Source organism: Semicossyphus pulcher, unplaced genomic scaffold (assembly GCF_022749685.1).
Source record: "Semicossyphus pulcher isolate SPU_LCO1_2020_fin unplaced genomic scaffold, fSemPul1.0.p SCAF_10, whole genome shotgun sequence".
NCBI classification, from domain to species: domain Eukaryota; kingdom Metazoa; phylum Chordata; class Actinopteri; order Labriformes; family Labridae; genus Semicossyphus; species Semicossyphus pulcher.
This window is the reverse complement of record NW_027211604.1, coordinates 19470765-19498538: the sequence shown is the minus strand read 5'-3', so window position 1 is coordinate 19498538 and position 27774 is coordinate 19470765. Positions and strand designations below refer to the sequence as shown.

The 27774-nt window shown below is 39.2% G+C and overlaps 1 protein-coding gene across 4 annotated transcripts; it reads left to right on the top strand.

Annotated features, from left to right (window-relative positions):
• On the top strand, positions 1-27471 carry LOC138599349 (prolyl 4-hydroxylase subunit alpha-2-like). 4 transcript variants are annotated; one of them, XM_069670977.1, is made up of 16 exons: positions 1-66; positions 8686-8791; positions 11350-11446; positions 11619-11770; positions 13153-13290; positions 14118-14357; positions 15895-16091; positions 16821-16997; positions 17727-17797; positions 18699-18798; positions 19071-19124; positions 22408-22467; positions 22538-22603; positions 24313-24381; positions 26018-26114; positions 26323-27471. In XM_069670977.1, the coding sequence occupies exons 2-16, from the start codon at positions 8704-8706 to the stop codon at positions 26391-26393; spliced, it is 1677 nt and encodes a 558-aa protein (XP_069527078.1). In that variant the 5' UTR covers positions 1-66; positions 8686-8703; the 3' UTR covers positions 26394-27471. The 4 variants fall into 4 exon arrangements, with proteins under 4 accessions (XP_069527078.1, XP_069527095.1, XP_069527104.1 ...); XM_069670985.1 differs by lacking the exon at positions 1-66 and adding an exon at positions 328-653; XM_069670994.1 differs by lacking the exon at positions 22408-22467.
• The last annotated feature ends 303 nt before the right edge of the window (positions 27472-27774 follow it).

The window sequence follows — 27774 nt, the reverse complement described above, 5'->3', positions numbered from 1 at the left end:
TGCCAAGTGAAACTGCGTCCTCAAACAAAAGTCTGACGTTACTCTTTAAAATCCAAGAGAATAAAGGTAAGATGGCATCAAATATCGCATTTATTTACCCACAAATCCCTTCTTTTCATCTCTTGAAGGTGGATGGTTGGGCTCGCGTGCTTACCGAACATGCTGGGATGGTTGTCAATAACTGGGTTCAACAGGCTTTTATGGAGGGGAAATTTTGTTACCAGACACTTGAGACTTTAGCAGAAGGTAACGTGACAACGGCTTGTTATTTCGCCAGGTGTCTATTTGTGTCCGACATGTTGTTGGTTGTGTTGTAACGAAAGACTCGGGAGGCGGCGGTTCAAAGTGTTTCGCAGCGAAAGGGGAAAAAGTTTTTAAACTTTGCGCGAACTTTTGTGACAGGGCATCTCACACGGTGGTAGTTACCGGTTATATATTGTTACAGGTCTACTTTGAAGCGGAAATGACACGGATTACTTCAATTTTAACTCGGTAAATGGGCAACGAACTAGCTGCAGGACATTCAAGGGACCCGAAGAGCTGAAGTGTTGGGAATTTCTAGAAACAACTGTCTTGCGGTGACGTCATTGGGACGGGTACTATCCAGCTGGAGATGATGAGCAGACTCAGGATCGGCAAGGAAAGGCGCTGTCGTAAGTGCTTATGCACAGCGTTGGTTCCTCTCATACTCAGTATAACCAAAGAAGCGACTTTCTATCAAAGAAATAGTCCCATAAAAAGTGTGTCAACAGTGAGATATGCGGATTATCCCGAGTTGATATGTCTCTAGGGCTGGGCGATATGGCACAAAATCCTATATCATGACATAGGATTTTTCATATCGTGGTGACGATATATATCCTAATATAACTGGTAATTTAACAAATAATAAGACAATATGAAATAACCACATGGTGAAGCCTATTTTTGATAATCCTGTGTGAATTAAAGGATAACTTTGGTATTTTTAAACCTGGGCCTTAATTTTACAAATTTGGAGGCTGGGCTTGGAGTGCTTTTTTTTGCCACTGACAGGCTCACATTGTTACTTTAGGTGTCCGACGACATTACGGAAATGATCCCTACAAAGATCGTCCTTTAGTTAAAGACTAAGATCCTTTTTGTGTAACCAGAAACAGAAGTTACCGGAACAGGATGGTGGAAACGTGAGTTTTAGTTGGAGAGAGTCCTTTTCTGCACGTTAATGTCCATGCTAATAAACAGCGCTCCAGGTTCCCTCCCATGTGCAAGGATTGATATAAGCTCCATAAACTAAATCTTTATATCACAGACTGATATTAAATTATCTAAATCTGTGCAATATAAACAATCGTGTTTGCATGGCTTTATAATACAAGAGGCGAATAGGTTAGTCCACCCTTAGTTAATAACACAAATGCCACTGAACACACAGTCCCAGTCTAAAGGTTGTATGCATTTCAGGTTAGTGATGCCCTGCAGTGATTTATACGTAACATGATGGCAATAATAGGATCTGGCAGCCATTGAAATGCGTATTAATGGAAGCCAACAAATGGAGGGCTGCCATGAATCTGTCAGATTTAATTGGGCTCCACGGCAGGTGATGCACACTCAAGAGGATGATGTCTTGGTAGATAAAGCTGAAACATCGAGCGGATTTATTAAGTTATGTGAAGAGCGCTATAACAAAATTTCCCCCGTCTTTCTATGTCTACCTTTACCCAAGTCTATTTTCATTTTCTTATCATAAATATTGAAGCAATGTTTATCTTAATGCCTTGGTAATTCATATTTATTACAATGTTAATGTTCTTTTTTTATTAAACATTTGTGTATGTGCCTTCAGTGCTTACATACCTTAAAAGGCTTTTGGAAGTGGACGGTCTGCTTGTGTACTCTTGCTTAGATCAAACCTGTGTGTGTGTGTTTATGTCCATATTGATGGTGGCTTATGTAAACTAATGAAGGCAACGTTGACCCTGGCTGTCTATTGATGCTAATACAAAGTGTAAACCATTTGCACTATGTAAACATTTACCTTGTGATATGAATGATTAGCTCTTCTACCAGGGAGACATGAACCTGTTTGTAACACAGCAATCTGGTAACCAATTACTGACGTTAGCACAGTCCATCTGCCATGTTAAGATGTTTAGTCATGTTCATAGGCAGGGGGGAGAACATTTAGAGATGGCAGTCCCTTAAAGTAAAATGGATCGAGCCTATTTTTATTTGAGCTGCAGATGTTTTGCATCAGTTCTTGTTGCATCTGTGACAAATTTGCCTTAATGTCAGCCACACATGGTCAGCAGAAATCTTTGATGTATAAAACTTTTTAACCCCTTCCATACTCAGAGATCTTTAGATTTTCTATGCAGACGCTTTTGTCAAGAGTGAATTACAAAAAAGAAACTCAAAGGGGAAAAAAGGGTAGATGTCGAGTTGACAGGGTGAACTAAACTATGAAGGAAATGCTCATGTGTGGTTTCCTAGAACAAAGAGAGACTAAAATGCGGATGCGAGTAGGACTTCTACTTGGTGGCTGGCCGCATTAGGATGTGAAATCGCTTCATCACTAGAAATGCTGTTCCTTATTCGCCCTCGTGTGATTTTTAGTGGAAGTGAAAGTCAAAGCAAACTAAAGTGCTCTTAGTTTGACCTGAACAGCGAGCAGACTGTGCTCAGAGTGAATCTGTTGATCTGTACTGATACTAATCCAAGAGAGATTAGCCATTCAGACAAAATTTCTTGTTCCCGTCAGCTAAGCCAAAGATCTCGAGTAGCACACTATTGGCCACAGTTTGCATGTAGTCTAATTAACGAACTATTATTGTTTTTTCTTCTGTGTAAATTGAGACGCACAGAGAAGCAGTAATGACTAGTTTCAAGTTTGAATCTGAAATTGTTTTCTCTTCAAGTGGAGTTAAATCCCCCCAAGCTACATGCAGGGACTGTCTGAGCATGTTCACAGCCTGTGGATACTGTGTGCACATGTAGATACTGTATGTGCAGAATTATGCAACAGGTATCGCCCTGCACACATGTGTTAGCATAATGTGGCCTGGTTTGTCTATTGAGACATCGAACATTGAGTTGGTGCATGCCAGACCTGCTTACTGATTAACATCAGTCAAAAAAATACCTGTTTAGAATCAACCATTCATTGTTTATCTCAGTGCAGCGCTTACAGGCTGGAAAAGTTGGCAAGCATCTTGTCCATCTTATGAGGAGGTTAGTGTTCTGGCCTGCAGCTCCCATTTTGCAATAACATAAATAGTTGCTTGCTCACTCCCAACAAGATTTATGAAAATGCTGGAATTTGGTCTTTGCTGCCAGTGTGTAAAGTAAAATATGAGCTGCTATGATGCTCCTGCAAGCAAGAGAGCGACCAAAGGAAGGTGTTATGTATGATGCTTTTTTAAGAAGCATAGGAGTCAGTTTGAAAGTTCAGCTTTCGTTGGTTCTGGGGCTTAAATTTGTACTGATATTGCTTTGGGAATAACTTTAAATTGGACATAATTTTGTCAACATGTCAGCTGTTTGATTCTGTTGAATTTTGCACAGATGTTTTTAGTCCTATTAATTGCAAAGTTAAAGTTCAATCTTTCCTTATTTCGTCATTTTTCATATGACTCGGCCTCCTCTTTGTCCTGTCTACTTGGTCTTTATCTTGTTTGTCGATCCCTCTTCCTAAGAGTTAGATATATTTTGTAGATATGACACTGAAAGGCATGTTTAGTTTGTAGAGCACATTTTCTCATAGTTTTTAAAGGTTTAAAAAAGTTTGAAAAAGGTCTACATTGAAATATTTCTTCAGTCTCCTCATGTAATGTAAGCCAAGTCGTTTTTGCATTTTGGCTGTGCTGTTTGGTTGCATTTTTTCTGAAATTCTGGAAAAGTCTGGAAGTAAAAATCAGTTTTGTTATTCAGTAATGACTTTTTTCAGTCGTTATGACATGTTTTAATCTGCTCTTCCTTGAAACTTAAAAATAGGGATGTATTTTAACAACTTCCCCAACTGGCACTTGAGTGACCTAAGACATCTGTAGCTCAGAACAGCCAGGTTTTTTCTCAGTGGATTTGTGGCTGAGTGATGTCCAGCAGAAAAAAGGAGAACATGAATGACTACAGATGTGAGACATTTTACTGTCTGAGTTAACGTTTGTTCATAAGAAATCCCTGCCCCGCTTCAGACCTTGGATCCTGACTGTTCTGCCAGAGAGAGTGTTCATTTGGTTTCTTATCTCCCACAGTGAGCCACACCTCCATGTACAAATGCAAACGTCTGGAGAAACTTGAAGCCAGCTGGCTAAAGATGAGGTTTTTTGGTTTGTAGTCATCTTTCAATCCAGGCTAAACTGTGCTACAACAGAGCAAAGCAGTGTTGCTTTAACAGTTTACTTGAACAGAAGTTAGTAAAGTTAAGTTAAATTTGAAATACTGATGATTGATGTGATGATTGAGTGATTTGGCTTATAGCTGCAATGTTAAGAAAGTTCTTACGGATGCTTTTACAGGCTGACGTGTCTTAATAGAAATGTAGTTAATGAGATTTTGGTTACTTCCTCCTAAAAATATGGGTCACATGAAACTCATCAAATGATGATCATTGATGTTGAAAATGTTTGCTGCAGATAAAACACATAGGCTACAAGCTGATATGCTTTAAGCGCTCACTTCATGCATCAAGGTGTGAGAATAGAGACATCCAGCAGAAATACACTTTGTATCTTAACTTTTAAAGGAGCAGTTCACCCCTGGAAAAAGCCACTGTCAGTCAAAGCTGGTGTTTTCTGTCATCGATAGAAGCAATAATATTTTAAACTGGTGCCATAGCTGTGGAGAAAGTTGTGCAAACAGCTTGTGGTTTCACCCACTCTACATTCCCACAACACCCAGTGTGCATTGCGCCGCTCCCTCCGAAAGGAACGGCCTGGAGTGAGTTCACTGCCAGCAATAGAATCCGAAATACACAGGGAATTTACGTGTTGATCGTCTAAAAAAATCATCGGGTCTGCAGTCTACATTTCAAACCCTACGATTTTGAACGAGACATGATATCGTAGGCAGGCATCCTAGATTAAGGAGGTGAAGTTTAGCAAGCTCCCTGGCCAGACTACGTAAAACGAGTCATCTGGCAGAGGCTTTCTAGGGCGCCTTCAAAGGCACCGAGCAAAATTGCATTTTTTTTCCTTACATAATGGCATTAGCTCCCCATAATAGCATGATGGGACTAAAGTTAAAAATTGTCGAACTGGCCCTTTGAGCATTTGAATTTTTTTCCTGACCTCCATTTAGAATGGTTTCAAATCAATACCAGTATCAGAAAAGCATCCGATACAGCCTAAACTGCAGGATCGGGCATCAGTGAGCTTATGATTCCTTTAGTTTACATCTTTAACTAGGTTTTTACAGCCTCCCAATCTGCACAGGTGTCCTCCTCTCCAGAACTAAACAGAATCAAATTGACTTAAACTGGTTAGCAGTTTAATTTCATCTTAACCGCTTTAGTTTTATTCTGAGGAGAGGCTGGTTTGATATTTGTTGCCTTCCAGCTTTATTTGATAAGTACACAGGAAGACATGGCCCTGTATGAGTCTGTGTTGAAAATACAGCTGTCTAGCCCTGTCTTCTCTAACCTTGTCATATCATATTATTTCCTGTCATGCCCTCTCCTCAGTGCTATTCCCTACATTTGCCAAAAATGCCAGGCGAGGGTCTGGAGGACTCGGGAACGTGGGGCAGTGAATGTAACAGGCCTCTTTCCAGGAATGTGCCACGGTGTTACAGCCTGCAACAACAGGCAGGACTGTGTTTGGGCTTAGTAATCGCTCAGGCTGTAAATTACACTGAGAGGGATTTTGATCCTGTCATTTGTACAGTAGTTTAGGGCTGTGGTTGTTGTTATCTGGGCTGGCACTCCTTAAATAAACCATCAGCTCTCCTAGGTAACACACTGGAAGCCAAATTGCAGTCGGAGTAGGAATACATTTCAGAGTTGAGCTTCATACTCACTGCAGCAAATGTTTTTTTATTTGTTTGTTTTAAAGCAAGCACAATGTTTTTGCAGCATAAATAATTGAAGCAATGCTTTGGCACGGATGTTGGTCTGCCTTCATGGTCCAGGGCTATCCATGTGCACCCAAGCCAACAATGTTCATGCATGCATAACCAATGTCTGCTCAGTCTTTTCAATAATCACGTTAGGAGGTTGAAAATTATCCTTTAGTCGTGTTTTATTCTGTTAAATTTGCAAAGATTTTGACGTGCAAGCATAGTTTTGTATATAAAAGAAAAACCCAACCAGACAAAAGAAGCTAAAATTCTAGTATTCTGTATTTTCACATCTGCTGAGTATGTAGGCTTGTTTGGAGACAAAGTAAGGACAGATCTCCTTCAATGTGGAGGACACACCACGTAGGACTTTTCTATGTTGAGTAAATTGATGTGCTTGTACTGCTAAGCCAAAAAGCAACACCAAAAATGTGTTTCACTGTGAACTTTTGTCCGGTCTGAAAACTTTGCCCTATATACTTACACCCAGACACATTCTTGCAAAATAACTATAATTGTAAGTGCTAACGCTGGGTTAACTCAAAGTCCTTCCTTTTCACCAAAATAATTGGTAACACATTGGTGGATTTGTCTTGCTTTTCAATTCCCTTTGAACATTTATCATGAAGTTGTTTAAAACATAATTTTGGCTCCTAACAATCCATTTAGAGTTTGCTCCAGTTTTCTTATAAGGCATTCAGGGCTGAAACTGGAGTTCACAGTGACTTGCTGTGTGTTTAACAGCCACTTAACACCCCTTTGCTAATGATACCCACTGTTGGTTTGCACCATATGGTGCGGTTGTCCTAAAGTTGACTTCTTTTAAAGGATCCATTTTTCACAAATGGGTTGAATTCTGACTCAGCTAATGTTTTACAGGATACACTGAAATCTGATTATGCAGACAGATGTGACATTTGGTCCTGGAAATGCATTACAGGTGTTGAAGGCTCACTTCCTCTTGGACATGATGTTTGTGTGTCCTTGGCTGAAGGCCCAAACTCTGCTTCTGTCTAATGCATTAACCGTGTCGTGACTTATTTGGGCAACTACAGAACGTTGATGTGTATTTTGTCAGCAGGTGTCATGTAAGACACTGATTCCTCACCGAGCAGATTCCTCTAACAATTAAGGTGACAATTTGTGGTTAAGCATGCCTGTCTCTTTAAGCCTTGGGTGAGATGATGGTGCAGACACAAGTATTTACGTGTGTGCTTGATGTACATACACACTGTCATCACTGAGAAGCGATGTGGTGAAGCAGAATAAGACGAAAGAATAAATGGAGCTGTGTCACTAACTAATATCACTAACAAGCTGATCCCAGTGTTGCACTGTGACTAGCTCAGCAGCTGCCATGCCTGCAACTTTACCTATAGTTTACTTTCACTGCTCTGGTCAATTTCAGCCAGAGTTTTTGGTGGGAAAAAAACGACAGACACAGTTGTGCATTTAGCAGCAAAACAGCCACATATTTAGCAGTTGGTAGAGACCAAAGACAGAGATAAAAAGGGTGAATATTTGACTTACATTTGTCAGATGGCTAGGAACACTGCTCGAAATGAATGAGCCATACCAGCTTGATGTCAACAGTTTGCCAACAAGTGTGCGGTATCAACTTTTAAGGTGATAATTTGACGAAGTTGTGTTCCCATGTTTTTTCAGCTTCTCACAAGCGGACATTAAAATCGGTCATTAAAGATTCAATCAACTAATCATTTATCAAAATAGTAATAGCCAATCAACATATCAGTTAAATGACTAAACCATCTTTAAATGTCTGTTCAGTGTGTAGAAAATTCCTGTTGTGCTTGATTGTAAAAGCAAATTACTTGTGAGATTCTGCAGTGCAAGCTCTTTAATTCTATTACACTGTCTGGGCTTTATTTAGTCACTGGGTTAGTCATGAAAATGTTTAATCAGGCATCTGGAGGCCACGTTAAATTCCACAGAAGAACAAAGACATGGATAAATAACTTACATTGGCTGTTCCTGCACCAGATGTGTGCACAATGTACGTTGTGCCTTCATACGTTTTGTTCTCATAACTTTCTTTCTGCAAAGTGAAAGTAACAGAAAAACCCCCTCATCTTTTTCACATTGTCCTCCCTTGTTCTTTCTCTGTGAGAACTGTGCACAGAGGCCATTATGACAGCATGCCTCCCAGCTGCGATGAGTGACTCATTTATAGGAAACAAACTGGAAACTTTGAATATTGTTGGACCGTCGTGTAATTCAGTGCGGAAACAAAGCATCATGGCACAAACTGTTGACTCAGGCTAATGCAAGTTTATTTCTACGTGTGGTCTAAGAATAAAAAGGACAATTTGTGTGAGAAACACAGTCAGCCAGTCTTAAGTTGCCAGTTTTTAGTCACCACTACGAAAGGAAAGGAGGGACTGTGCCAATGAAGGATGGATGCAGTATCAAAAAGGAGGAACAGGACTTTTCTTCAGCTTGTTGAATGGTGTTAGAGAACAATAGCAGAACTTTAACCATACATTTATGCAGGCAGCAAAGTGAACAGAAATGCTATGTATGTAACACAGTCTGCCACGATTTGCTCAATAATTCTTCAGAGATTATCCAACTGTTATTTTTGTCCCCCCAAACGCAACACTTGTGATGTGATGTTGTTTGTCCTTGCAGGTTACTGAAAGAGACAGAATGAAGAGGGTCCTATCTTTTATATTTTGGGCTCTGCTCTTCTGCTGCCGCTGCTGGACAACACAGGCGGAAATCTTCACTTCCATAAGTAAGTTAAAAGAGCGATGCTAACTTCTTTTTCACCTTGTTGTGTTTAAATCTTACAATTAGGCTGTTTTCAGCTTTTATTTGGTCAATTTTTATCCTCAGTTTGCCTGTTTAATACTTTTCTTTACACATCAAAAGTGACATTTGCCAATATTTATGATGTATATTGACTCCAAAACACTGTAAATACAAAGAAAATGTGCCTTTCAATCAGAAAATGTAATGTTAACTTAAAAGCTACACTGAACTTTTTCAGTGGTATTGTGGGATATCTCAAAAACACAAGAATTTTCTTGGTGAATTGGGTACACTGTGTCATTATGCATGTTGCATGATCCATGACAGAGAGCATGGGCAAGATGAAAATAGACAGACACAGACAGACAGTCAGACTGAATGCACTTTGTAAATCATTGTGCTCAGTGCTATTTGTGGAAAGAAAATAATAATTTACTCTGACTGAAGCCAGAGCCACCTACTGATAATCTATTTATCATAATCCAAACCTAGCATAATTCACTACAATAACACAGCATCCGCATGGCAGTATCGCTCTAACACTTCCACTACTTTAAGTTGCTCTTTGGACAGTTCTAACAAACAAAAGTACAGTTTGCATTCTGTGTTACTCACCAAAACTCCTGTGTATCCTTGAAGTCCAATGAATGCATTAAAGGCATTTGTTTTTACACAAAACACATGCAAAGCAGATTTTTTTAAGGTATTTAAATCCAGATTTGTTTACAGCCATGTGCACCAGCTTGCAGTCTTCTTCTTCCCTGCTCTTGTTGGCTGTGTTTCTTATTGCATTAACGCCACCCTAAGGTCAGTGGAAAAGTTAAAACCATTGGCAGAACGTTTGCTGTGAACACAGCACAAACAAAACAGAGACCCAGTAACTTTTAACTCGGAAATTTAATCCTCATAAATAGGAAACTGAAGCTTGTCACACTCTGCTGTTGCTCCTGTTCAGGGCAAACTCCACAGAGTGCCACATATAGTAGTACACAGAGTTTTGTGTTCAGGAATGTATGTATTTCCTTTTCCATAAAAAAGGCTTTGGATGGAGGAAGTGGTTCGGAGGCCAGTAAAGTTTATTGAGCGTATTTATACAGTTTATTTTGAGGCACCCTGAACAACTTTAGAGAAATAAATGTGGTCTACTGGAATCTTAAAACAAATCTATAAAACAAAATTATGCACAGCACTCAAACATAGTCTGCGTTATTTCTACAGGTGAAATGTAGGTCTCTAACCCCCTTTAAAAGACTGCACATTAAGTCCTCCGCAAAATAAGCTCACCTTGAGTCATCTTATGTGTGAGAGGAAGATAACTGCTATACAAGACCTGTTTTGGATATACGGCATGCATCAAATGACTCAGCAGGCTGCACGTCATGAGTTAAACACTTAAATCACATTGATTTACTGCACTGCTGGTTGCACGCAAACACAATGAATTTTTTTATACATTCATCTTCCCAGACAACCCTTGTGAATTAATCATGGCTGAGCCTTTCCATGGAGTTGTTTACGGCTCATGCAACACACCAATAGGCCCCTTAGAGGCACGTGGATGAAAACCCCTCTGTAGTTTGCTGAGTAATTCTATGCAATCAAAGCGCCACAGTTGGTGGCTGAGGCTTTATTTTTATCTTGGTGTGAGTCTTTGGCAAACAGCCTTACCCCAAAAAATGTAGCAAAGTCAGAAAGACATAAAAGTTAAAAAAGTTGTTACTACTAGTTTTTGGATTCAATATTTCAGCCTTAAATGTCTTAAAAATACTCAACCTTTACTTAATGGACCTTAAATTGCAAGCAGGATATATGACACTTTTTTTAAAGATGACATAATTAAGATATGCAATCAATTTTCCATTATTCTAACGTGTTTTTAAATCACAATAGTAAAGTTTGTTTTGTTTTAAAAATTGTCTACATATTTTAATTTCATAAATTTTCGGTGCCTCTCCTTCCTCCTGAAACAAACAAGCCGCTTTGCCATTCAAAGGTCAGACCTTAGCCACGATCGGCTGACAGTATTTGGAGTGGCGCGTAGCCCCTCCTCCACGTGGGATCGCACACACGGCCGCACTGCGCGGTCACTCCAAAGTTGTAGAAAACATGGCTGCTTTAGGATCAGTTATTCGGCCTTATATGTACGAGCCAGAATCGCCAGGAGGTATCGGAATGGTGAGTTGAACTCTTCAAGCTCGTGCAAGAAGGCAGCCTGAGGTGAATGACGGTGAATGACGATTGGTCGATTTCAGCGAAAGCAAGGTTCTACGTAGAAACCTGCAGCTGTTCTGAACGGCCCATTTCAGAGGCGACCTTTTTAAACATGTCATTAAGGAAAAACACAGAATTATGCAGTTTTCACTTTTTCACTGTGAACAATAAACACCCCAAAATGTGAAACACATGTAAATATGTGAATATCTATTCAAAAGATATGACCCCTTTAATAAAAGCAAAGGTGGCTCAATATTTTTATGAGAAAGTTGGTAACGACACCTCTCCTTCACTAACAACATCTGTCTCACCTGTCTCTCTCTACAGGCCAGATGACGGACCTGATCTACACAGAAAAAGAGTTGGTTCAGTCTCTGAGGGAATACATAAAAGCAGAGGAGTCCAAGCTTGCTGCCGTCAAAAGGTACGTCCAATACCTGTGACTCTATACCCACCCAACTGTGCTTTAAGTACCCTTACTAAAGAACTTTACTGGGAACACAGGTTAAGTAGCTTGTTGAATTAACCATGCCCCTTTATAGTCTATGTGCATCTGTGTAACTGGAGCTCTAAAGTAGACTCTCTCTGTGTCTTAGCTGGGCGAACAAACTCGATGCCCTGACCATAGTGTCCACCTCTGACCCAGAGGGCTACCTGGCCCACCCAGTGAACGCCTACAAACTGATGAAGAGACTCAACACAGAGTGGTCTGAACTGGAGACCCTGGTGCTGGAGAACCCCTCTGATGGTAAGGAGTGGAGCTTTCATGGCTCTGTACATGTAGAGCTATGGTGTTATCTTTGTGACTTCATATAATTGTACTCCATCTCATGAGTTGCTGCATGAAGATAGGGCTCGGTCTTGCTTTATTTGGGTAAAACCGAGTCCCGTTATATCTACGAGTCTGTGTTTTTTGGCCATAGGCAGCTATAGGTCTGTTTAAATTATACAGACATTTACTGCGATAACATGCAGAGACACAGCACTGTGCCTGCCTGTGTGAAACAATTTCAACCTGGTCAGATATGTCTTCACATCAGTTTACCCTGCATCTGTTCTCTTCGCCTTCATTCTTGCCTTTCCATGACATTGGATGCATTAATTCCACGACTAAATATATCTTCATATTATGCATCTGAAAGGCAGCATTCACCACTTCTCCTCTGGGGCTTCTCTCAGCACGAGCACAGAGCGACTGGCAAAGTGGCAAATACATAATACAGAGCTCATTTGAGCAGAGTTATCACAGCTTTGACTGCAGAGCTGCTTTGCTCTAATACTCTGTCCCCCAAATGAAGAGAGACAGAGAACAGAGACTGTCATGTTTTAGCAACAGCTGTTCCTTATCTCTGCATAGTTTGGCCAAGTTGCTCCTTTTGTGGGTTTGTGTTTGGACCTGAAAGTGTGTGCGTGTTTAGACGTAGAGGGAATATCTGCGAGAGGCCGATAAATTAAACATGAATTCTGTGTCATACAAATGAATTTGTGGACGTGGCGAGGGAGAGAGAGGGAGAGGGAGAGTAGAGGGACTGGATTTCAAAATAAATAGAAAACTTACTGCATTTTTTATTTAGTTTAATGTTTGTTCTTTTATTGACATGTTTTTTTCAATAATGTAAGGGAAGGCAAATTGACATGATACAAGGAATGATTGAATTTGTGTCTTTTTAAATGAAACATGACGTACAGTTAAGACTCAGCTACTTGGATCGAAGGTTGCTCTTCTGAAAACCACACAGCAAGTCATATTAAATGTGTTGTGAAAATGTCACATCCTACCCTCTGGTTGTAATTGCTCGAATATATCTGAGCAGCAGATGTGGATGCCTCCAAATTGCTCATTTTATCTTATCTGAACAGCCCTCAAGAGCTTAACAGAAGATTCAACTAGCAGTGAATCACTGCTGATTTGTCTCCGTGGTTGATGCAAAGAATCAATGAAAGATTATGAAAAGGGAAGGATTTATATGAACTCCAGCAGTTTATTTTACTCTTATTGTTTTAGTTTTATGTGGCTGAGATAGTGCAAAGTAACACTTTGCTATCTGCTATATCTGCTCTACCTCACTTAATTTCACACATGTAATATCCTGACATTCCCGACCTTACTTGTTTGTACTTTCTCTCCAGGGTTCATATCCAACATGTCCACACACAGACAGTACTTCCCAGACGAGGAGGATGAGACGGGTGCAGCCAAGGCGTTGATGCGTCTTCAGGACACGTACCAACTGGATTCTGAGGCCTTCTCCAGAGGGAGGCTGCCAGGTAAACAAGGAGGGTGCAGGGAGAGAACACGAATATATAAAGAGGGGTCGAGTTGTGTGTGTGTTTTTGTAAAAGAAAGAGAGGAAGGAACCCACCCTTACAGATTTTTAACCGGTGTTTTTGTGTGTTTGTACAACTCGCCTTTTGAAAAGCAGCTTTGGAGTTTTGGACCTGACAGAGAACATTGTTGTAAAATTAGGTCATGCTGACAAGTCTTCACCTCCTAAAGAGCTAGGGTTTTAGTTTAAAGTTAAAGTTTCTGTTGGTTTGAGGTAAAAAAAAAATGCACTTGAAAGACTATGAAGGTACAGTTTTTTCTTTTTTCCCCAGTAGCAGTATTGACCTTAAAATCAATTTAAAAAAAACTAAGGGGTGGTTAAAATAAAGACTGTGGCGATATCATCGGTGGTGGTAGGGAAGGCCAGACAGGATGGCAAGCGGAGACTGGTTGACTGTCTTCCGCAATTTTTAATCCATGTCCGACATCTCTCCTCTGGAGTTTTTGGCTTTGAAAGAGAGAAACATACGACACACCCCTCTAAACTTTGAGGATATCTGCTGTCTGACTTGCAGATTCAATATGCACACCGTTACAGTACCTGAAAGCTTGACAGGCCTCTGAAGGATTGGACAGTGGCCGTTCAAGGGAGGGGCTTAGCGAAGGGTCAGTTGTACAAAACCCAGGGAGGTTTCAGTGTGGGAGAAAAATAACTTCTTGTTGTCAAACATGATCCACCAATGCTGAAAATAATGTGAGAAATATCTTAAACATAATTTTGTAAGATATCATCACAGTATAGCATTCAAGTGACTGAATCCTTCCCCAGGTATGCACTCCAACGCCCTGCTGTCAGTGGACGACTGTTTCGACATGGGGAAGACTGCTTACAATGACGCTGACTATTACCACGCCGTGCTGTGGTTGCAGCAGGCCTTGAAGCAGCTGGACGCCGGGGAGGAAGCTGTGGTTTCCAAGGCGGACATTTTGGATTATCTCAGCTACTCTGTTTACCAAATGGGAGACTTGCCTCGAGCCATTGAGCTGACACGCCGGCTTGTGGCTATTGGTAAGACGCAGAAAACACGAGCATACAGACAAAGGATTTCAGCTCGAATCAGCATGACTAATTTGAAGCACTAAGCACCATGAGTCATTTATTTCAGCCTGAATTATATGTCTGTCTGGCAACCATAAATGATAGGTGAATGGGTTCACAGACTTAATATTTAACATTTTAGAAATGTTTTAAGGATAAAGACCCCAGCTAGCTGACCGGTGCAACCACAGTCCTCTGATATAGGTTAGTTGATGGGTGGTCTTCTAATGACTACAGTAAACCCTTTCCTTTCGCTGCAGTGGAGCTCTGCGCTTGAAAGCAGGGTGTAGTCCATCCGCAGTAATGGCCCGTGGTTTTGTTATTTTAGTCTCTGCATCAGAGGCGGTGTTGACAGCTGCAGGCAAACTTTTAGAGCTGTGGTATGCTTGTTTACTTGTCAAGTGAAATGAACTGAGGTGGAGCAGATGTAGCCGACAGGGACCTACTTTTCTATTACTATGTGCAACAAAAGAACATGATGCACAGTGTAAATTCACAAATAACAAAACCTCATATGGCAATAAAAAAAAATCCTTGCAGGCAAATGAGTAGAAAGCAAAAAGAGAGGTATTGTTCAGATTAGGTGAATGCAATCTAAATGGAAATGCAGGAAGAGCTGAAAGGAAAGCAAAACCTTTTTGTGGTGGACAAAGAATAAGTTGCAATAGTCAAAAAGGAGATAAAGTCAGATAATGCACGAGAGACCATGTTTAAAATGGAAGAAAAACATTCAGCTGCAGAAATATTGTAGACTAAATTGCAATAACCTTTTATTTAGAGAGGAAGCCTTACTGAAATATGGTGTCTAATTCTCAACAGAGACCTGGTAACTTACTGTTCTGAACAACTGCTGAAAAAAAAGCTGACTCATTTGAGTTATTTATTGTTTCCTGCTCTCGGTGGTATGACTCCCCGGTAGGTAGTTTAAATTACCTCCAGTAAACCCTGCAAGAACAACCTGAACTAAATCAATACTTTGTTTACTGGTGATGTTGGTGTATATTTATTTACACAAGGCAGCTTTGCTCCTACATGAAAATGACCAGGAGGCACGGCATGTTTATGCTACTCCCCTGCACACAAAGAATTCAGTGTATTTCCTCAAAGCTCCACAAGGGGGTGTGCTCTTTCTACTGTCCACAGTGTTATGTCTTTAGTTGACTGAGCACTAACTCAAGGATTGATTGTGCTGGAAGAAGCATTCAGCTATACTGATTAAGAAAAGTTAGTATAATTGATAGATTTTTACGTCACATGAATGTCGGCATTGAATATTTACTGTAAATAGCAGCTGCTTATCTAGTCAGTAGTTGAAATTAACAATACAGTATTTTTTTGCATTTGTGTTGGCCATGATAAATAACTTGGTATTTGCACGCATGTCAGTGGAAACATTTTTTTTAATAAAGGCAGTTTGTCAAACATTTTTCTCCTCAGCTCTCCAGGTTATTCCACTGTTCGGTAAAGACGTGAGCCACTAATATCTGTATTTCTCTTGTACTGACAGACTCCAGCCACCAGAGGGCGGGAGGAAACCTGCGTTATTTTGAGAGGTTACTGATGAAACAACTCAATGAGTTGAACCAGGAATACCAGCCGGCCTCTGAGGAGCCCATCCAGCTGGGGACCTACAGCAGACCTAAAGACCATCTGCCAGAGAGAGAGGCCTACGAGGCTCTCTGCAGAGGAGAGGGGCTGCAAATGGTGAGTTGTTACAAGAAAAGTGAAGCCAGGAAGTGATTTGAAAGCAGTCCAAATACTTTTCATTCATATCTTAAGTGTATATAATTTGTGACAATTATTCCTAAGTACCAGTTTGATCTTGTGCTCCAAGTCAAGGTTTATGTTCATAACAAATCACATCTGGACTGGTTAATATAAATTAGACTGATCATTTTGATATCAGATTGATTATATACACATCTAACCTCAAAACACAGGCCTCAAATACAGGAAAAGTTGATGTAAACAATAGAGTATTATTATATATATTATGCTGGGAATGTTTTAGTTTTCAAAATCCTCTTGAAAGCCTGCAGAGCTCTGCAGAGCTCAGCGGTGCTTAGAAGTTGTTCTTGCTTATTAGAGCTCTATTCAGTTTGGGAATATACCAGTATAGATTAGAGATTTTCCTATTTTAACAGGTGTAACAAGACTATTTGGAAGGAAAACATAGCTGTCTATATATGCAAAATTATTTTTAAACTTAATTGGTGCAACATTAGAAAGCTGGAGCTTTAAAGGCAATATTAATTGCAACCGTTCATTATGTGATATTAGGTTTCAGCAGCAGGGGGCAGTCAAAACAAACCAGATTCCAGTTCCTCTCTTTCAAACACGATGAACATGAGTGCATTTTTCATTCTGCAAGGAAAAATTACAGTATATACAAATGAGACCAAATGTTTATAATTTTTCTGTTTATTTTCGCAGGACGAAGTGAGGCGCAGCCGTTTGTTCTGTCGCTACCAGGATGGTAACAGGAGCGCTCGTCTCCTGCTGAAGCCGATGAAAGAGGAGGATGAGTGGGACAGCCCCCACATCGTACGCTACCTGGAGGTCCTGTCAGACGAGGAGATTAAGAAGATTAAGGAGCTGGCTAGACCCAGGGTAAGATCAAAAGACATATACTGTATAAGATAGATAAGAAAAAAATGTCCATGCGTTTCTCAGGGGCAGAATTGTTTAGCAAAATAGTAGATCAATAATAGAATGTAGCAATCCTTCAACAAGATGTCTCATATATTAAGAAATGTTGTCGTTAGGTTCATTGGTGACTCTAAATTGCCCGTAGGTGTGAGTGTGAAAGGTTGTCTGTCTCTATGTGTCAGCCCTGTGATTGACTGGCGTTCAGTCCAGTGTGTACCCCGCCTTCTTCCCAATGACAGCTGGGATAGGCTCCAGCCCCCCCGCGACCCTGAACAGGATGAGCGGTATAGATAATGGATGGATGGATGAATGGATTTTTCTGGTGATTTGGATTTGATTCTGTTGCTGTAAATATGCAAAAGTTTTTGGTGCATTCCTCAAACAAAGTGCACTAAAACCTGACCATATATGTACTTCTTCAGAAGCCTGTAAAAGACATTCATAGTAAACTTTTCTGCCCAATCATTCATACATTCTAAATGAATAAAAGCAAGTCTTTTAGAGAAAGGTCTCTGAATCAGTATCATCAATATTTGGGATATATAATATATATGGTGTAAAATTAATGGGTAGGAGTAAATAAAAGGACTTTAGTGACACAAACGCATGTTATTGACAAGAAGAAAGTATGAACTGTGTCATGTAATACTTATGATGACAATCACTTGTTTCTTTGTCTTTGTCTTTAAGCTTGCCAGAGCGACTGTCCGTGACCCCAAAACAGGCGTCCTGACCACAGCCAACTACAGAGTATCAAAAAGGTAATTAAAGAGAAAGGTTTCTCAGTTACCCTGTTTGGATTTCAATTATAAATACATGGTTAAGAAAACCAAGGCACACCAACTAATGACTTATTTATTTATTTATTACTTACATGTCTTACTTCTTACTTGAGGTATTCTGGAGCTTTTTCCTTTTCACCCAATGAACTCTTTAATTTTAAAATGTTCTCATTTGCCCTTGTCTACTCTGCTCACAGTAAGCTGCAGTAAAATGTGTGTTCTAGATGCATAACATGTCTGAGAAGGTTTCTCGTTCATCCAGGTCATGGTAATTCTAAGATTAATCCAAAAGGCACCTGGACTGGGTTGAAGTTCTGAAGAACTGAAGAAGCCGTTTGGATGAGAGGTGAAACATCTTCAAGAACTTCAACCAAGTCCAGTTGCCTTTTGGATTAAGCTCAGAATGATGCATAAAATGTGACACTTTCAGACTGTGACTGACGTACAGTATATCTAGGCCTTTTAAAAAAATATCCTCTAGTATTTTTAGTTGAAACCTGAAAACTGTCTGCAGGCAGTAAAATGAGAGCAGATCTGTTAAAAAGAGAGAACTGGCATTTGGCTACAGGTAGCAACATGTGCACAAGTTTCTGATAAGTAATCAGGAATGTTTGAATCACTAAATCAGTGAAACAACATTGAGAATCTGACTAAAATTGTTCCTCAGTCTATAATACTAAGACCAAGAAGTGATGAGTGAAACCCTGCTGTCCGCCCTAAACACTGAGCACTAAATACTAAATGATTTAAATGTGTCACTTGCGTCTTTAGCAAAAACGTGAGTGAGAGAGTCTTCAGGGATACAAAAATGTACAGAAGTTGTAAAAGTGTGTACATGTGTGCAATGTGCTTATACATAAAGATGTTTTGGATTTCACAGCGCGTGGTTGGAGGAAGAGGATGACCCCGTCATTGAAAGAGTCAATCAGAGGATACAAGACATCACCGGCCTAACAGTCGACACTGCTGAGTTACTACAGGTAATTCAATACACACTGTGTTATCGAACTTTATTAAAAACTGAATCATGTTGCATTTATTACACAGGAAGTCTTCTATATTCACACTCATATAAGGAAATATATACAGATTGTATATAAGAAGCATTACTGAAAAAAGAATCCCACAAAATACATTAATACAGAAACAGTGGACAAAAGATCAAGACGTCATGCACTGTAGTTTGAAAATTTGTTTTCATTATGTTTATTTTTTAACATAAATTATCTTACCTTCCTCAATGGCTCATCAGGTTGCCAATTATGGAGTTGGAGGCCAGTACGAGCCACATTATGACTTCTCCAGGGTAAGTTCACTTTGTGTGGGTAAATGTGTGTGGGAGTGAACATTTATTTGATTTGACATGCGTCAAGTAAGGTCAATTTAAATAGCCAGTAAAACAAAAACACATATTTTTTGTCAAGGGGCTTCATAGTCTTACGAAACTCATTACATATTAGGATACACTCTCCATAAGAACATTTAATATGGATACGATTAGAGAATTAATCTCCTAGTAGATCCAGATCCAGACATCTGGAATTAGGCAGCGATATCCAGGCTAGAGAGAGAGCGATCTCCCAGGACGTCTGGTGGTCCAGCTCAGAGAAGCCTGAGTGAAAGAGACGGCAGAAAGAAGGAAAAGGCTCACAGCTTGACTCCTCACATGTTTGTGTAACACGCTGTGCTTTTCAGAAAGTTATTTGTCTTCATGAATCCACTAACTCTAGAATTTATAGTTTTTGGACGGAAGCACTTGTCTAATTACAAGTGCGGGACAGTAAACAAGACCACCAATGTCCCTAAAGTTTCTTCTTCTTCAGGACTGTAGATTGAAGCCCCTGTCTTTGCAAAATATCACGTGAAACAAAGTTTTATCTCATCCACAAAAGTCACATCTTCTTGTGTTGTGTTTTCTATGTTATATACTGTTTCGTTCTGAATGACTGAGTTGAAACCTGGATATTATTGTCATCATTTCTTCTCCCTATCTTCCTGTACTTGGAGTTTTTTCTGACTTTTCACATAATTGTATAAAACCATCACCTTCTGTCTTCCTCCCACTGCTTCTGCCACATTTCCTTCAATCCATGCTGAATGTCATCCTTCATTTCTGTCATACTTAAGTGAACTGTCATATCAATGTGGATCTTTTTCGGGTCATATTTTGCAAAGTGTATCTACTAATTAATTTCCTTTGATTCCAATATGTCCTGGTAGCCAAAGGAACATCACCCTCTGTCCTGTCATTTGAATTCTGTATGTCTGTTTGTTTTGTCTGCGTGTTTAATGTTCAATGCTAACAAGACTGTTAGCATTTCTCTACGTTAAACGGTGAAACCATCACTTTTTCTTTTCCCCGACTGAAGGTGAAACTCTGGAACAATGAATGCAACTATGATTTTATTAACTGAATTCTTTATAGATCTGAATCTAAATGTAAACCTGACTTTCATTATTCATTTTCATTATTTATGATTAAAAAGTGAATTCCTCATCATTGTTTTTCTAATGATTAATGCAAGATTTAAATAATTAGGTATCAATAGTTATATAGTTGCTGGTTCTTCTGTTGCTTCCTGTTTTACTATCCAGCCAAAGCTTCTCCTTGCCCTCCCGTCCTTTTCCCAGCATGACGTAAACGTTTTGGATTATCTTGCTTCCTTGCTTGCTGACAGTTAAAGCCTGATACTTTATCAGACCAACACTTCCAAACACCACACACCCATAATCTAATAATCCAAGCCCACTTTCTCCAATGTTAATGGGCCTCAGGGCTGCTCTGGATTCACCCTCAGTTCCAGCAAGACATCGCACTTAAGTTAACACTTTCTTACATTGGTCAATAACTTTAACTATTCTGTTGTTGAACCACAAATATAGTTCTAATTTAATTTTTATTTTCATTACACAATGTTACTTTAAAGCGTTCGTCCACTGACAGTCTTAAACTTCAATGGTCTCCCCTCAGCTGTTCCAATAGCTTCTTGCTGAAGCTCGTCCAAATTTCTTCCTCTTTCAAATTGCCTCATTGTTTAATAAAAAAGATCCCACTCTGTGTTTTCTTTGGCATAATATATTGCTGATCATAAGAGAAAAAAAAAAGGGCTCAATACATTTTTCCCAGTATTACTTGAATTGATCTTCCGGTTAAGAAGTCCTATATCCACCTAAACAGATGAGCTCTTACTGGGCTTAAGAGAAAACCCCTTCTCTATATTAAAACAAAACTTACAAAACTTTGTGCTTTTGTTTTTTTCAGCGTTTCTCCTTCTTTGTCCCTCCTTGCTGATGTTTTCTGACCCAACAAACGTGTTTTCTGGTATCTCAGCTGTTCTTCAGCTTTAACAGTTTTTCGCTGGTTATGAAACAAAAAAATTATATTATATTATTATATATTTATATATTAAAATATTCTAGTAATATTCTGATGACTGTATATGACCAACAAAAGCAAACCAGACCATCAGTGACAAGATTGATTATTTCTATATTAGTTCTTTTTAATGCCTGAAACTGCTGGCTGGGGGTAGGTGTCAGACGAAGTGGTTAACTGCACGCTGCCTGCGTGAGTAAGTGAGTGATACATATAACTGTTAATTAAAGGAAGCAGGAGGCAGCATTTTTTGTTAAAAAGCACTACTTAAGCATGTACAGGACAAAATCGGCAAATAGATAAGAGGTACGGCTTTGTCCACAGGGGGCGCCAAAATCAACACAAACCAAAAGTTCCTCACAGCAGCTTTAGGACATGTTTAAGTCATAATATTCTTGTGCCATTTGCATCATAATTAAGGCATACAAAACATACTTCCATTGGTTTTGCATGCACCATTCCCTTTCCATTATATATGCATTAACCCTAAAGTCTAAAATGTATTCCTTATGATACAAATATTATCCATCCTCCTTCCCAAAGCCCTTCTTTTCCACCTCGACATTACCTGTTTAATTCTTCCCTGTAACTGCTCTCTGTGTTGACAAACTTCCATTTCCGAGCACTTTGGCCTTTCCTACAACTTCTTCTGCGGCTTCACAGTCGGCACTTTTACTCTTTTACTCACATGCTCATCCTCCTTCCTTTTACCTTTTAGCACGCTCCTCTTCCTTAAGTATCTTTATGAGCTATGCCACATATGTGTGTTGAATCATCCAGCCATGAATTTCATGTGATCTTTAGCTGTAAGTACCATGTGCATCTGTGAAGCTGTCTGAAGTTTCATAATGAATGATTCAAAGGCTCACTGCAAAAACCCAGAACTACAGGGTTTTTTAATATGCCTTCTCCAAGGTTAAGATTGGTTTATAAGATTAAAATCATAATGTAAACCCCTTAAAGAAATATTTGATGCTACAACTTCATTAGCACAAATTGCTCCATGTTTTTTTTTGTAGGCAAATTTGAATAGTCTACTTTTAAATATTAATTTGAAGCTGTTGATTTTATTTTTTATATGAAAAATGTAATCGAGTAATGTTTCTGACATATAGTAGATTTAATTTGATGTGAGTGTAGTTAGTGCCCTCAGTGGCGGCTCCTAGTGTGAGTCTTTTCGGTGATGGGTTAACCGTCTAAACATCTGTTGCAGCGCCCTATTGACAGAACCCTCATGGTCGATGGAAATAGACTCGCTACCTTCCTAAACTACGTAAGTACATGTGTGTGCGAGTGCACAGCGTTTCATCTTGTATTTTCATTCTTGAATTTTATCTTTGTAGAAAGATGAGCCTGATGCTTTCAAAAGATTAGGCACTGGAAATCGTGTGGCCACTTTTTTGAACTACGTAAGTACGTGCATCCAGTCGTCGTTGATTGAAGGCTGGTCGCACCTGAAACAGCCAAAGTCTTACAGAAATACGTGAAATAACCACGACATCTTCACACCGTGTTTTGTGGTGGTGGCTTGGAAACGATGCCAATGCAAAGTGGACATGGGAGAAGGAGGAAATATGGAGGTTAACATTCCTTAACTTCCTTCTTTTATGATTTCTTTAAAGCAGTGTGTTTGAATCTGAAACCACTATATTTTTTCTTAAACAAACCGAGTCGTTTTTTTACCTTTCCTTAACCAAATGGGACAGTTTCGCAATGTTAACCTCATGTTAACAGTTGGTTAGAAAATTAACTTTGCTACTCCTTCACAAACTGTATCGAGCGTGTTACTGGAAATTTGTGTCCCCACCACAACAAAAGACCCCAATTTCTTTTCTGTTTTTGTTGTAATTTGATAGTTTGAGGTTTTGATCTTTTCATGTATTTCTGTGAGACCAGGTTGCCTGAAGTCTACGCTACATTGTTCTTTGTTTTAGCTTCACGGGTACATGCATAAGCTCTGGTTCAATCTTGCACTTGGATTGATTGACTTTCATAGAGGTTCTCTAATTGACCTGTGGCATTACAGTCCTTATTAGAGTGGGACAAGAGGCTGTAATATCTCTACAGATTACCCTAATATGTTGGCTGCACAAATATCCCATCCCCTGGATGAGTGAGAAACTTCTGTAGACAGATATTTTAGATTAGACTTTTTTCTGTCAATCAGTTCCAGTTCATATTGTGGAGAGTTTTCTTGGCTATTCCCCATTAACACGCTGATGTAGAAGACACTCTTGATGTTATCCTTGCTAACACCAGGTCGTATGAAATAGAGTTGTACCCCAAATGACCTTTGACCCCTGCAGGAAAATGATGGCCACGTAGCATAAAATGCTACAGAGGTAGATACGTGCATGGATGAAAACAATTTAGAACCAGGTTAAATTGTATTATATGTTCAATAATTTTATATTGAAAATGTTTGTAAACACTTGAAGAGATAGTCCAAAGAAAACACCTGATAAGGTGACAGAACTTTATGAGTTTTAGCTAATAGAATCACTTCAGGTAAACTAACATGCTTGATGTATGGAGAAATAGATTATGGGAGACAACTAATGTGATTTAAATATATGTCCTTATCAAACAATGTGCTGACATTGTGTCTAGAACAACTGGCCGATCCGTAAAGAAAGACTATATTCCTTTTTCTTTAGATGTGAAACAGTCTTTCTTATATTTCCTGACTCACATAGAAACTTCTCACACTTGACTGTTGATGAAATGTGTAACCGTTCATTTTGTGCACCTTTTTTCTTCACAGGACCTTGTTTTTTATAGTATGCCACTTATTTAGCAATAATACTTCAACTTAAAAACCATTTAAATTGTCAGTAAATCAACCAGTATGCATGGGGATATACACATATTCTCAAAAAGGGTTGAATTCACTATTATGTAAGTTGCTTCAGTTTAAAGCAAACTATGTGTAAATTGAAACGTGTGCATTGTAGGTTGATAAGTAATATGCTTATTTATTACTAGTAAAACAAATAAATATTTTGCAAAGTCAATAACACAGATGTGTTTTTTAAAAACTAATTTATTTAAGAAATGTTGAACACCAGAGCGTATTCTTTAAAGAAAATACAGCGAGTCTCAAATTGTCTCCCTACAGATGAGTGATGTCGAGGCCGGCGGTGCCACAGTCTTCCCTGACTTTGGAGCAGCGATCAGGCCCAGAAAGGTGACTATGATTATCTCTATGAATTTCATAGTGTGATGAGTGTTTTTACTTAGTCCTGCTCGTGTCTCCAATGGGAAACCAACTGTAACAGAGGTGACAATAGATGAAGGAGGATCATGTTTAGATGTCGTGCAACAGCTTACCGTCACTTATTTCCTTGCAATGCTTACATGCAAGTGTCACAAATGTGTTTCTATAATTTATGGTTTATTATTATTTTCAGTTTAATATAAAATAGATAGATATAATAGAAAAATCATAACACATATTCCATCATCAAAAAAAGAGCAGAAAGATAGACATGTCACCAGCCTCGCTCTGAAATCATGAAACATAAATGGTCTACCACATGTCATCTGCCACCACTTTAAACAACCTTTTGTGTTTGTGTCCAAAAACAAACAACCAATGACAACATCAGTAACAGTCCAGGGTTACGGACTGAATTGATGTGATATGAAACTTTGTTTGATCAAGAAGCCTGATGATCCTCTTTAGTTCTGTGTTTATCTGTGAAATATATTAGCAGTTCTCTTGAACTCGTGAATTCAAGAGCGTGGATCACCTCCGGCTCATCAAATTCACAGCGGAGATTAAGTTTATACTTTATAAAGGATGTTCACAGAAATACGGGACAGATCGCGACCCTATTGAGTCAGGGGCAGCGCATGAATAACACAGATCGATGTCATCACTGCGCTGCTCACTGCTGGATCACATTATTATAAATTCTAAGTTTGTAGATCACACACTAGATCATCTCTCTCTAACCCGCGTCAGTTTGGGATCTGTCTCTCCCTCGCGTCGGTTCGGGATCTGTCTCTCCCTCGCGTTGGTTCAGGATCGTCCCATATTAAAAACTTAAATGCGGTCTCCTTACTGAGGAAAAATAGAATGCCCCCCGCCAAAGTGGCTATAGGAGTGACTGAGTTACCCGCCCGCATTTGGTGGGTTGGCGGGTGGTAATGTCAAGGCCTGAACACAAGAAATACTGTCCCGTAATAATAAAATGCAGCTATATTTCTTGTTCATCCATCTCACTTTCTACCGCAGTGCACCCCATTATGTTATCACTGAGTGTTATCACACATTTCGCTGGTCTACATTTCAAAGTGCCACCCAAATACACACACCTCCTCCCCTTTTTGTTTGCTCTCTTCATGGAGTACTTCAAAGGGTTTGATGCCATTTAGATATAAATATTTTTATGTAACCATGTTTGAGACACAGCTGTCATTGTGAATTATGTTTTCATTGTATTTACATATTAATAGATGTTTATAAAATTTGCATTAAAGCAATGTTGTTAAGACAGCACATTCCAACAGAGGCTATTTAAAGTGCTTTAAATAGGCAAATAAATCATCATATCACATTTCAAAACAACAATGAATGAAACAATAAGGATGCTAAAACATGAGTGAATAAATAAAAATACAGAAAAAATTAAATAAAATATGTAAAGAACAGTTGCAGTGCAGAAATACAAGTTTGTATATGTGCCGAACAGTGACATGATTTTCACACAGTGAGACATCTTGGCTCAGTATAAGTTTGCAATAAAAAGCTCGAAGCTACATGTGCTGCGTGTCCTCATACTGGTTGGATTTTTATGTTCCTTCTCCTCTCTCCACAGGGGACGGCGGTGTTCTGGTATAATCTCTTCAAGAGCGGGGAGGGGGACTACCGGACCAGGCATGCTGCCTGTCCCGTCTTAGTAGGAAGTAAATGGGGTGAGTCGAGGTTTATTGCCCCAGTTGTTTGTGTGTTTCTGTGAGCAGGAGCTCTGTGGAGCAGCGCTGTACTTTGAAGCCTGCCAATGTTAAATGAAGAGATTTAAGATTTTCATATTTCAGGACTAAAAAGATCCTTTGAATAATACTCAACTATACCAGAGGAGAAGAAAGTGAAGGCTTATGGTTGCTTTTTCTGTCTTTTCAGTCTCAAACAAGTGGATTCACGAGCGAGGACAAGAGTTTCTGAGACCCTGTGGCCTGACAGAAGTGGATTGAAGTTCAACCAGCACCTAAGGAACACGCATTAACACTCGCATACAAATACACACAAACACATACAACCCCTCAGAAGTGCCTTAAGTCTGTCTGTGATGAACACTTGCATAACTGTACTCTTCCTTAACGTGTTGACGTGATTAAGAAATGTTTCATGAGGAAAGACTCTGGTGTGTGAGATCTGGTTTGATGTTTTATTTCACCAGATGGTACAACATGCTGTACCCTACATCCCATCACCACCGCTTCTTCATAAAATCGGTGAATTAGTTTAATGAGTTTAATAAAAAATGTACTGCAAATGGAGTTAACTAATGAGCATAAACAACAAGAAGCTGCATCCGTTTTTATAGCCCCTTGTTCAAGTTCAATAACCACGTAGTCCTCTGCCAAATCTTTTTTTACATTGATATCAAAATGTAATACTTGCATGTTTGCTCTCATGAACACTTATCCCCCAAACTTCTCAATTTGTTTTTCCTTTACACTATTCGCAGAGCATTAATGGAGATACAGAGGCGTTAGAATCCCCAAAACGTACCGCAGGTTGGACCAAAACTTTACCAAGTGGTGTCAGATTAAGACTGATTTCTATTTATTGTGACAACAGAAAGTTTGACATCCATAAATATAAAAACAGCAGCAACTAAGTGTAGAAGATTTGCAATTCAGTGTAACAATATAAACACATTTTCAAGTTGTTAAACATTTGGCTGCAGTATCAGAGATGTCACATGACGCAAAGTAAACCGACGTGCTGATATTAGCTGTATTTAGAGCGTTATTGGGAAGCAAAAACACTTATTTCTGTTTGTTGTTTAAAAATAAAATAGAAGATTTGACAATTTGGCTTAACTGTATCTGCATCACGAACAGCTTCATTATGGGATTATGATGTCATGTCAGTCCATTAATTGCGCCCACAGTGTTTTATTCTTCTTAAACTACATTTCCTCCTAATCATGTCCATGATGTTTTTATTATTTATATAGTGATTAAATTATTACACTGTTACATTGTGTGCTCTTCATACAAGATCTTAAACAAGCAAGTCAATAAACAGTGTCTTTTATTAGAACGATGTGTCATTCATTTACGATTTAACATTCCTTCTTGCTTTTTTTTTCTGTGTCCAGAATCTTCTTTTGATCTGTTGCCCTTTGCTGATGATAAGTGGGGGTTTTTTGGAGTTTAAAATTGAATCCAAGGTGAAGATGCTCAGAATTGCAGTTCCTCAAATCACCACTGGAGGGTGGCCCCAAAAGAGACTCAATCCCCATAGACCAACCAATTAAGATGCCCAACTTTACAGCAGAAATAAACATGTTTACAGCCTGGTGGTTGTGGTCTATAAAGCTCCTCATTCATGACTCCAAAAAAG